General features: G+C 36.5%; 1 protein-coding gene across 1 annotated transcript in view; it reads right to left on the bottom strand.

Moving 5' to 3' along the window:
* Positions 1-2042: 2042 nt before the first annotated feature.
* The window catches only part of TSEN15 (tRNA splicing endonuclease subunit 15), a 34089-nt gene continuing 24332 nt past the window's right edge, over positions 2043-11799 (bottom strand). The window contains exon 5 of the mRNA XM_012547719.3: positions 2043-4343. Within this exon, the coding sequence (XP_012403173.1) occupies positions 4142-4343 (202 nt within the window). The 3' untranslated portion in view covers positions 2043-4141. The remainder of the gene's footprint in view (positions 4344-11799) is intronic.

The raw sequence follows: 11799 nt of genomic DNA, 5'->3' as shown, positions 1-11799 counted from the left end.
GATTCTAGGAGAAAGAGCTGGGAAACATGACCTTGACTGTAAAAGCAAGGCAAAAATGCATTATTTTTTCATGATCTCAGGAAAACTTCTAGTGTATTTCTGTTTTAAACTTTAGTGCTATTACTTAACAGAAGGGAGAGAAGCAAGCTTAAAAATAGTAATGAGCTAGAGATTTAATAATAAAAGTCCTCACCATGGGTATAGGATATTTTATATGCATTAGTGTGAGAAAAATCAATAGACCTGAGGTTTGCAAAACACATTGAAAGGACACTCAGAATCAATCAGCAAATTTATCTAAGCACTTCTAACCTATTGAGTCAAAGTATTCTGTTTCCTGCATTCTCATTTAACACAGAGTCCTAAGATCTTGGTGTGGACACAGATTTTATAATCTAATTGATTGTGAACAGATCTAAACCAATACTTGAGCTGAGGAAAGAGGAAATAAACTGTCTGCTTGGAAGAGAAACAAGAAACCCAGAGAAATCAAGCTGTATCTCAAGAAGGAGTCTGAGCCCTACAGAGGAGGAAGAGAAGAAATGAATCAGAATATTGAGAAGGCCCAAAAAGTTCTTGTTCCCAATTGCTTGTAAATGTTGGTGTTTGAAGGCAGAGGATTTAGACTATGGTTTCTGGTAGATAGAAGAACAAAACCTGTTATAACCCTATCCCAACCTGTAGCTCCAAAACTCCATCTCAGTGCCCAATACCAGGTAACTGGGTAGTACTTTGGAGATAGATCCAAAAGCATATGTCATGAGTTTCATTGTGGAAATCCATGTTATGGATTTTATCATATAGGAAAGTAACAAAAAGAAGTATTGAGGTAAGGGGATGGGAGAGAATAAACAGAACTGATTGGATCAATTGAAACAAATCAACTGGATGAATCTGACTCATTTCATGCTGGGTGACTTTTTTCTATCAATTACAGAAATATTAGGACATAATGAACACGGTCAAATACTAAACTGTATACCAACTAAACCTTTCTAGTAATTCGATCAGCTGTAAAATGTTTAAAGTGCTCAATGTGTCGATGCAAATTTGCATGCTTCAAATTGAACATTCACAGCAAATGATACTATTCACACACAGCATGATTCATTATTTCTACTCTCATATAGCATAGAAACATTCAGACACAAAATCATTCACAACAGGAGTGCCATTTTTTCCTGACAAGATAAATTAAACATTTTGTTATAATTATACTAGGAGTAAGAGTATGTGTATTCTAAACACCCAACAGGCCACCGTTAAATAAAACACAATTTTATGTGCTTAGGAACAAGACCTCTAAATGCACTCATAAGACACTAGGCAATTCCATTTAGTTTAGGGATCCCAACTGTACAACTGCTTGATGTGCATGATTTTGTCATTTTACCAAAGAATAGCTGTAGAAATTAACAAAAATTTCAATATATCTTGTAGTTAAACATTAACTTCCAAAAAGAGGGAGAGATCAGAGGGACAAGACTCCAATTCATTCATTATGTTGGACTATTTGGGTCTTCTGAGAGGCAAAAAAAAACCCCAAAGCTCTAAGGACTTGGGTATATATATACTTAACAGTATTCAAATACAAACATTTTTACAGGAATAAATCAATCAGCTGGTGGTAGCAAAACAAACAGACTTGACAGCCTTCTTTACATGGAGTAAACATCAGTTAAATGAAATTTCTATCTTATTTTAATAAGCAAAATGTAGAGGTGATTTCTAATACTGTTTGTAAGGTATATTATTTGTCAAAAGTGTTTTAATATCTAATCTCAATAAATTGGGAAAAAATGTTGATAAAAATATACTACTTAGTATCTATTACAATCTTAAGATGATTTGACATTTCCTAAAGAGTTCCTTCTCTAAAATTGAAACTAAATCTCATATTTAAGTACTAATATAGTTTATAAATAATTAAATGTAGATTCATTTACTGAAGTATGTTGGAAAATCAGACTTTTCTGGAGGATGATGAGATTCATCGTCAAATGAGATTCATTTTCAAAATAAACAAATAAAACACACACCCATATGTTTACAAATATTTATTACCTCTCTCTCATATCATGTACACTTCCATTGATCAACTACATTTTTTTAAATCTTCTCACACAAAAAAAAAGTCACCAAAAATATTAAGACACACACATACAACACAATTCCCCGATTACTGTATTGACTCACTATTTTTTCTCGGTATAAACTTTTTCTCTTATTTCTGCTCAAAGTAAACAAGCATTTTATTGTCTATTATGTGGCAGGCACTCTACTAAGTGCTAAGGGTACAAAGAGAGACAAAAGAAAAGCTCCCTACAAGGAGATAATAAACAAACAACTTTGTACAAACAAGATATATACAGAACAAATACAGTACTCTCTAAGTAGTACTCTCTGAAAGACACTAAGATTAAGAGTCTGGGAAAAGATTCTTCTAGAAGGAGGGATTTTAGTTGAATCTGAAGGAAGCCAGGCAAACCAAGGAGTAGAGAATTCCTGCTAGTGAGGAAGCTCAGGATGGTTTAAGGTTGCAAAGCAGATTATGATCAAATAAAGGAGTTTCAGAGTTCACAAAGATGGAAGTGGAATACTTGCAGGTGAAGGGAAGATGAAAGCCATCTCTGGATGTAGGTAAAATGAGAAGGAAAAGTAAGTCATGAGAAATAGGTAATTTGAGGTTAAGGTGTTTGGAAAAATATAAATATGAAATAATTGACAACAGACACCTTAATATTGATTGAATGATAAATGTGGTTTGAAGGAACCTCAAAAAAGGCGAATGATGGTGGTAGAACAAGAGCCAGGAAGTAGTAATGGAGAACAGAGAACATTCTAACTTCCTGACAAAGACCAGTGGGCAGAAGATAAAGAGAAGGTGTGGAGAAGGAATGGAAATGCAGCCAGAGCTGGAAAGGATGGCCAGAGATGTGGTGTTAGTACAGAGTCAGATCTCAATGAGTGCAACATATAGAGGAGAAATAAAAAAATTTTTAAGATGAGAGCTAGGTACTTTTACTCTACAGAGATCACTGTAGAAGTGGGTGGCTTCAGAGTGAGTCATTGGGGGAGGGAGGAGGTTGGGTTGAGAAGGATGGTTATAAGGAAGTGGTCAGTGAGGACAGAGAATGGAAGTTTGAACAATGGTAGCCAGGGATTCAAAATTACTGGCATAGGGAGGATACAGCAGGATAAAAAGATGTTCATCACTGAGGAATGAGTTCAAGTAGTTATTGTCCTTGGTACTCAGCATTAGCACAGAGCTATCTCAGAGTGTCAGAGAGATGTGTGTAGTGGGGAGGTGAGGAGAGGGGTACGTACTATGAAGGTGAAAAGAGAAGGGTCAAAGTGACAGCTTTAGCACTGTAGTTGGTGACAGGTGCCTGGAACCTGATGGAATAGCTGCTCATGGAGGCTAGGAAAGTCCTCTTTTCCCAAGAAGGTGTAGTTGAGGCAGTTGTTGTGGAGTTGTGAATCCTAGAGAGAGTATACTGAACTTGTCTTCTCATGGAGGTGAAGAAGCCAGCTGAACTCTGGTCCACCCAATGCCCATACCACAGACCAGACACTGACCTACCTCCAGGAGAATCAAAAGCTTCTCCAAGGTCTTGACACATAGTTTTAGAGCAAAACCCCGGCTAAGTCAGAGTTCCAGACTGCAGGAATATAGCATCACTAAATCTGCCCTGTATTTCCATCTCAGCTATGTCTGATGCCTTCTTTTTTCTTCAGATTACTTCACTCTGAATCAGATCATGGAGATCATCCATCTCATTTGGAAACTATCCATTTCATTATTTGTTATAGCACAATAATATTCTGTTAGATTCCCCTACCACAATTTGTTTAGCAATTCCAATAGGTAAATACTCCCTTAATTTCCGTTTTGGAGCCCTCATGGAAATAGCTGCCATAAAAGTCTTTGTACATATGGGCCCTCTCCCTAGTGATTCTATTTCTTTGGGGTCTAGGCCTAGCAGAAGCTGGGTACATTTGCAGTTGTTTTGTTGCTTGTTAAGGTTGCATTCTTTTCTACGTAAACTGAATCACTGTGTTCTTGCTTATCCTCAAATTGGCTTGACAGCAGTGATCCCACGAACTGTCCTCACTTCAGTTCTTCAGTTCACACTTATAGTTATCTCTTCAGTTTCTTTTTCTTTCTCCACTGCTTACCATCAATTTCCTCAGCTGCATCAGGAGGATCTGGCATCACGAATCCATCAGTCAGCTTATAATAAACAATTGTGGAATCAGATTCTACTATGGCCAGTGTAATTGACATTGGAGAATCTTGTTCAACTTGCAATTTGCAAGCATGTGTCATGATCTCTCTTATTCTGCAAAAAGATAAAAATTTAACAATATTAAGATTTAAAGTTTGGTTCAAAGTTATTCAAATAGCACTAACATTTAGTGCTGCAAAGATTAGAGAGAATAAATTGCTAATGAACAAACTGGAAGGGAAATAATTGACATTTATTTTCTGAATCAACTTTTGTAAAACTTAAAGTCATTTTCTCCCCAGCAGCACTCATATAATCAGTAACTACTTATCTAGTATCTATTCTCTGATATGTCCTTCTAACTATTTTGGAACCATGGACATTCTAGTTCCAATCTCTCCATTCTCTGTATTCTTCTTTCTTCTTTGTCCCCCCCACACCCCCACCCTCACCCCCGAGGCAATTGAGGTTAAGTGACTTGCCCAGGGTCTGAGATCAGAAAGTGTTAAGTGTCTGAGACCAGATCTGAACTCAGATACTCTTGACTCCAGGGCTGGTGCTCTATCCACTGCACTAACTAGCTGCCCCTCTCTGTGACTCTTGACTTGATCAAAAGAAGAGGTGATAAAATAATAATCGGTACAGATAGGAGGTAATTTTCATATAAATATAGCTATATAGATGTAGATGAAGAAGGCTTCCACTGCAGCCTTACTCTAATTCTTCCTGAAGTGGAAGAGACCACAGGTTCTGAGAAGTGATCCTAAACTAAGATGATTTTTAAATAAGGGACTAACTGAAAACTCTAGCTGTTTCAGGACTCTAGCTAAGGGACTAACTGAAAACTCTAGCTATTCGAAGGACTAGGATACTAAGGGCAGAAAAACTCATCACCAGGTAATTTCCTAGACTAACTCATGAAACAGACATGACATTAAAGTATCAAAACTATATATGGAAATATTTGACATTTGTGTAACAGTAAAGATGATCAAAATATCCAAGCTGGATGTGGGACCTCACAGTAAAATTGAGGTAATGCTCCCCATAGAATATGTAACTAATTTGGCTCAGTTTCAAACACTATACACATCTGATCCCAATATGGGTCACTTAACATTGCTCTATTCCACTGCCAAGGCTGACATGCCTACCTATGCCATTTGTTTCACAAATGTGAGCCACTGTTCCCAAGGGGAAATGAAAAGCCAGAAAGACACAGCTTAAGTCTATTAGTACTTTTAGAAACTAGTTTAATGTACATGTCTTATTGATAGTTGAACAAGAGAATAATATTCATATCTTTTCAAAGGTAGGCTGGCATTTACAAAAGGAATTTCACAAGCATTATCACATTTGAATCTTATTAGAAAAAGGAGTCACCTCTAAAGAATACCCTCATTTTATAGTTGAAGAAAAAAAGCCTGGATAGGTTAAGTCCAATGTCATTAATACAATTAAATGGCAGAGATAGGCTTTGAATCCACGTCTTCTCACTGGAAAACAGCACCATTTCTACTGAACCACCTTAAAACAATCTTGTAAGGAAGCACATATTATTATTTCCATTTTACAGACATTTCATAGATCTCATGACAAAGATTCAGAAAGGTTAATTAGGTCTGGATATTAAAGATCAAATCCTAACCGATCTGGAACAGCAGGGAAGATGATAAACTTTCCCAAATGTGGCAAGGAGAAGAATTCTCAACAAAATAACAGATAGAAGAGCTCAGTCAATAAAATACATAATTTTGATCACTTAAAATTCAAAAGTTTTTGCATGTTTCCCCTTTTCCCCACCCAAAAACCAATGCAGTTAAAATCAGAAAGGAAACACTTACTTGGAGGAAAAAGAAGTAAACACTCTGAAAAGGGTCTGAAATCCAAGATATAAAGTAAAATGATTCCAAATATACAAAGTGTCTTAATGCAGTTTTGATCTTTACTAATTTCAGATATATAACTGCTACAAATTTACAAAAATCATTTGAAAGTTTATTTAAATTTTATTTGCAGCTATACAATTTTGTGAATTTGGGATAATAAACTTTTCATTTTAGTTTTAACAAAATGAAACACCTAGTCATTATGCATGACTTGTTCAATGATTTCTTTTCTCCAACCAGTGGAGGGTCAAGAGGAGGTAGCTTCTGACCTAGCTACCAATCTCCCCTAGACTTTTATCATCAAAACTGTGAGAAATGCTTCAAAACCTCCTTTGAATGAGCTTAAAGAAAGGATTACAATTGCAAATCTTTCAGTCAATGAAGAGCAGCTGGTGAAAGTTTTTATACAAAGCTCAAGTTAATTCAAATTATATTTAGTACAAAATGTTGGTAACATTGAATTTTAGCAAAAAAAAAAAAATCAATATCCTAAAGCTTTGGTTTTTGTAAGATTGTAGCATTTATAGTTTTGAAGTTATTAAAACGTAAAAGTCCTAAAATTAATATATGTCTTGTTCTTCAAGTACCCATTATACTTCTATTTTGTCAATGTCAGCTTTGTGATATCTAGCAAGAAGCACCGTGCCTGTTATGTAGTGGACACTTAATAAATGCTTGTTGAATTCCTTTATTTGGTTAGTCAGTATTATATTCTTACTATCAGCCTATGATATGGATAAGCATACAAATAAAATTTCTTCATGAGACTCTTGTACAATCCTCCCAAGTGGTTAAGACTTGAAAGCACCTAAGACTTAGGTGCTACAGAAGTTGTAAGCTAGGTATCATTTCCAAGACCACACCGTATCCCTGTAGAATTCTGGCATGTCAGGGCACACCTGCTTTCTTATTATTCTGTGACTGACAAGTGCTATTGTTGCTACTTGGACTTTTACCCAGAAGGCCCAGGTGCCCCTGCTTTTCCCATTACCTTGCTGCTGCCAACATCATCCAAAGTATTACCTACTGGTCAAATGTCACTGTTTTCAGTTCTGCTTAGGTCCGTCTGAGGTCCAGGGGACCACTGCATCTCTACCTTTCACGATTTTGTTTTGTTTTGAAAGAAAGGCTATTACATGAATTCCTCACTAGGTCCGAGTTCTGCACCTGATGAAATGCATCACCCAGAGCCTGCAAATGAACAAGTCTGTTAATAAATATATTCTTATACCCTCAATTAAAAAGCAGTTGTTGGGGCAATTAACTAGAAGATGATAAAAACAAGCAAAAGTTCTGGACAAGGAAGCTAAAAACAAACTCATGGAAAAAAAACACATTTATATACTTCTTGGCCAAAAGGCCGCAGCTCTGTCCCAGGTCAATTCTCCCGAGAGCGAAATTGATCCAAATTGTATCACTTTGTATCAAACTTTTCCCAATCACAAAATTTCTGGTCAATATTGGGGGATGGAGGTTAACTTAAGCCTCCCCAGTTCCACCAGCATCCTGGCCCACAACACTGTCCAAGGAACCAGATTACTGAGTCTTGGATGAAGATCTGTAAATCAATCTATGCTTTTGGGAAATGGGACGAAAAATCTTATAGCCAACTCTCCCTCCGTGCCTCCAAATCTTCAAAGTACCATATGGAGCATTATCTAGCTGAAAGCTCTCATTTTGCTGTGGAGTAAAACAAGGCCAAGGAATTGGAGGGGAGGGGGGAGGGCGTGTTGATCTTTCCATATAAACACTGTTACCCATCTTGCCCACTACCAGGGACTCTTTTTGGTAGCACTCTTCCTCCTTGGCAGCAAGTATCACCTCATATAAAAAAGAAATGGTTTACTTTCTTTTGGAAACATCCAGAAAATTAATTCTTATAGGGTTTTATGTTTTCTCTCTCTGATTTCAGACATAGATGTTTGCTTTCCATGGAGTAAGTGTGTCTCTTTTCCCTGTAGCCCCTAAATCCTAATCTGCATTGCCAGGATAAAAGTAGCAATACCTGCCTCCTCAAGTCTGCTGGAAGGAAAGGCAGCTTTAAAAATAAACACACATACCTGGGCCCTCCTCACTTCACCTGGGGGTGTCAGCACAGGCCCCAGTAACAACTCTCCCTCTCATCACAGAGTATCACACATGCAAAGCACTTTTCTTTCCATCACCTCACTTGATTCGTGCCTTTTCTTTCCCTTTCGGTTAAAAGAGCCCTGTGGCAATGTGGAAGGACAGACTTCATCCCCACATCTGCTGGTGTTTTCCATGCCAAGCTTCTTTCATCTCGAACTCAATCTCCTGGCTTGAATATTGTGGTTGAACCACATCACTGTGCTAAGACAATCCAGCACAGATGTCCCATTCCCTGGTGGAAAGGGAGCCAGGGACTGCCTTAAAGCTAAGTCACTCGTGAGAGCATTAAGACAATTGGGCTGTTTGCTCAGTCACACTATAAGGCCCTAAGACAATCTTAACCTGGAGTCCATGATGTTTTAAAATAGCATGTTAATAACTATATTACAATATAGTTTATTTCCTTTGCAAATCTTTGTATTTTATTTTGTGCACTTAAAAATAGTATTCTGAAAAGATCACCGAAAGTTTCATCAGATTGCCAAAGGAAGAAATGACACAAAAAATGTTAAAAAAAAAAAAAAAAAAACTCTCCCCTAATTTTTAATTTCCTTTTTTCTCTGCCCACCAGCCATTTCCCCTGATAATCTAGATAGATGATTCTTATCACAAGCATATTCCAAGTCTTGTATGTTCTGAGAGATTCAATAGAGATTTCTTATAATCAATCTGGAATTTTGTACCAAAAAGCAAATTCTATAAATTCAACAAAATAACTTGATGCTTCACCTTAATCTAAACAACAGACATTTAGCCAACATACTTTCTCTTTATTTTTACCTTAGGAACCATTCCTCTTCCACACAATTTCAAAGGTTATTTGTCCCTACTTTCAGGTAACTGGGGATTTAGAAAAGCATATAGAATCACATGATCTGTGATAAATCTAGTGAATAATTTGGACAGGGAGATGTAAACTAATGAGATAAAGAGAAATCTTTTGTCAAAAAGATGACTTCTTCCACTGACGATAGTTAAGTCTTCTTAGAGTGAAAATCAAATCAAAAGTTTCTTTTCTATTTTGATCAATCAATCCATAAGAATTTATCAATCAATTACTGTGTGCTAGGAAATGTACTAAATTCTGGAAGTTAAAAAAAAAATTCTTCCCTCAAGAAGTTTACATTCGAATGGCTGAGAAAACATATGGAAATCATCCTGAGTACCACATATAACCCACTAAAAGACCAGAAGGACAAAAAAGAATCAGATTAAAAAGCTCTAAAAACCAAATAAACCAGTGTACTAGAAGCAAAAGGGCACCATGTCCTTTAGTGTCATATACATTTTGCTAAATACTAGTATTCAAATCTCTTAAGTTCAGACTATTTAGTTATGTTAGAATATGATATCATTCCCTCAGACAGTTGCTTCTACCCTAATAACTTAAGATGAATGAACAAACAAATGAGCTCCATGTCTGCTGTGCAGTGAGCTTTCCAATGTGTATTATTATAAAAAACTTGTGTTCAAACAAACCTTAACCCTCCTGAGAATGGTGTGCTATGCTTTGGGGTTGTGCACGCCAAGGCTGCCAAGCACAAAACACACTCTTCAGTCTTTTCTTGGCTGAACACACACAGAGTCACTCACACTGGGAGAAGGATATTAGAACATGTGTGTTGCCCTGTGTTAGCTAGAAGTGCTTCCTTATACTCAAAGTGCCTTAACAGAAATTCAAGCACAATATTAACCCGCTCTTAGACCTTGCTTTTTTGTTCCATACTTCTCAAAGATTTCCAAAGAATTCAATGATATTTGATGCTGACTCCATCTCCTTTTATTTTTTTTCAGGACATATCCCCATAGCATACATTGATGATGTATTCAAAGTTAGTTCTTCGATTTAAAAAGACTAAAGAAACATGCAGGCAAATTAAATATCTCTGGAAAGAGAAGTCAGTGGGGCATCTTAATTGTTAAAGAGCTGGGAAATTTATAGTCAAGTGAGAATCACTACTAAATTGTTTCAATATTACTTTGACCCTTTCTCTCCTCTCTCAGATTTACAGAACATTATTGTTGGAAGAAATCTTTAGAGATCACTTTTTCTCTATCCCTTTGGTGCTTCCAAGTAAAGATAGTGCAATTAAGATGACAACTTTAAACTTAATCCTGCAACTGTTATGGACTGCTCATTTCAAGAGGATACTATACCATAATCTCCTGCCTGAATGTAACATTTTTCTGACAATATTCTTGTTTCTCTACTGAGACTGTATCAAAATGAATCACTATGGCAGTAAGAGAGATAAGGAAAAAATATATAATGAAAAACATATTTCCTAAAAAGTTGATTTGTTTTCTTTTTTTAAAAAATACTAACCTATATAAAATGTTTTGCTTAAGTGCAAAAGAAAAACTAATATTAAAAATCTCTGGCCATAAGTGATGTGAATTACTATAACTATTATAATTATGAAGAGACAGAAAATTATTTCTTTTTTTAGAAAGGGCAGTCAACAATGTGGTACAGTTGAAAGAATACTCTTCTAGAGGACACAGAAGACCTGAGTTCAAGGTCCCAGGTCTACTACTAAATCAGTGTGACTTAGAAGATATTCCATCAGCCTTAATTTCCTATTTTGTAAATTAGGGATAACATCAACCATGCCTATTTCATGAAGCTAATCAAATGAAAAGAACAAAAAGGAAAATGCTTTGAAAACTATGAAGTATTATACAAATATAAAATATTATCTTAATTTGCCACTTTGAAATTGTACCAGTTTTATAACTTACAAATTAGAAGGGGGAGTTCTGGAGGTGGAACCAAGATGGCACAGTGAAACCAGGAAGCTGCTTGAGCTCTCCCAGTTTCCTTCAAAACTCACTGAAACCAAGCCTCTGAACAGAATGTGATAGAATAAAACCACTCTCCAGTTCAAGGTAGATTGAGCTTTCTTGAAATTTTTTCATTCTCAGTGTGGTGGAGTATTCAGCCCAGCTCAGACAGCCTCTGGGAACACCAGTGAGAGAGATCTTCATCACAGCAAATCAGCAACTAAAATTCTCATACCTGGCTCAGCAGAGGAGCAAATCAGTGAGGCAGCTTCCAGTCCCAGCTCAGAAGGCAAACTCTGGAAAACTAGGCCGTTTCCTAAAAAGAGCAGGCAGAGCCTGCTCCCTACAAACTCCCTACAAGCACAAGGAGCCCCTGTGCTCAAAGCCAAGGCTTGGGGCTGAAGAGGAAGTTTGAGAAAACGCCCATTTACCCCAAGAGCAGAGTTTGACCATAAAAGTTAAAAAAAAAAAAAAAAAACACACACACACACAAAAAGAAAAGGAAAGAAAATGAGCAAGAAATAGAAAACAACATTGATCATACAAAGCTACTATGGTGACAGGGGAAACCAAAACACCAACTCAGAAAAAGGAAAAATGTCAAAGGAAATTTCAAATTGTGATATGAATTGGTCTCAAGCCCAAAGAGGTTTCTTGGAAGTGTTCATAAAAGACTTTAAATGGCAAAAAATAGAGGTAGAAAAAAAAAAAATGAGAAAAGAAATAAAAGGTATGAAAGAGAGTCAACAGCTTGGAAAAGGAATACA

This window comes from Sarcophilus harrisii, chromosome 4, assembly GCF_902635505.1.
Source record: "Sarcophilus harrisii chromosome 4, mSarHar1.11, whole genome shotgun sequence".
NCBI classification, from domain to species: Eukaryota; Metazoa; Chordata; class Mammalia; order Dasyuromorphia; family Dasyuridae; genus Sarcophilus; species Sarcophilus harrisii.
This window is presented reverse-complemented; position numbering and strand designations above follow the sequence as displayed.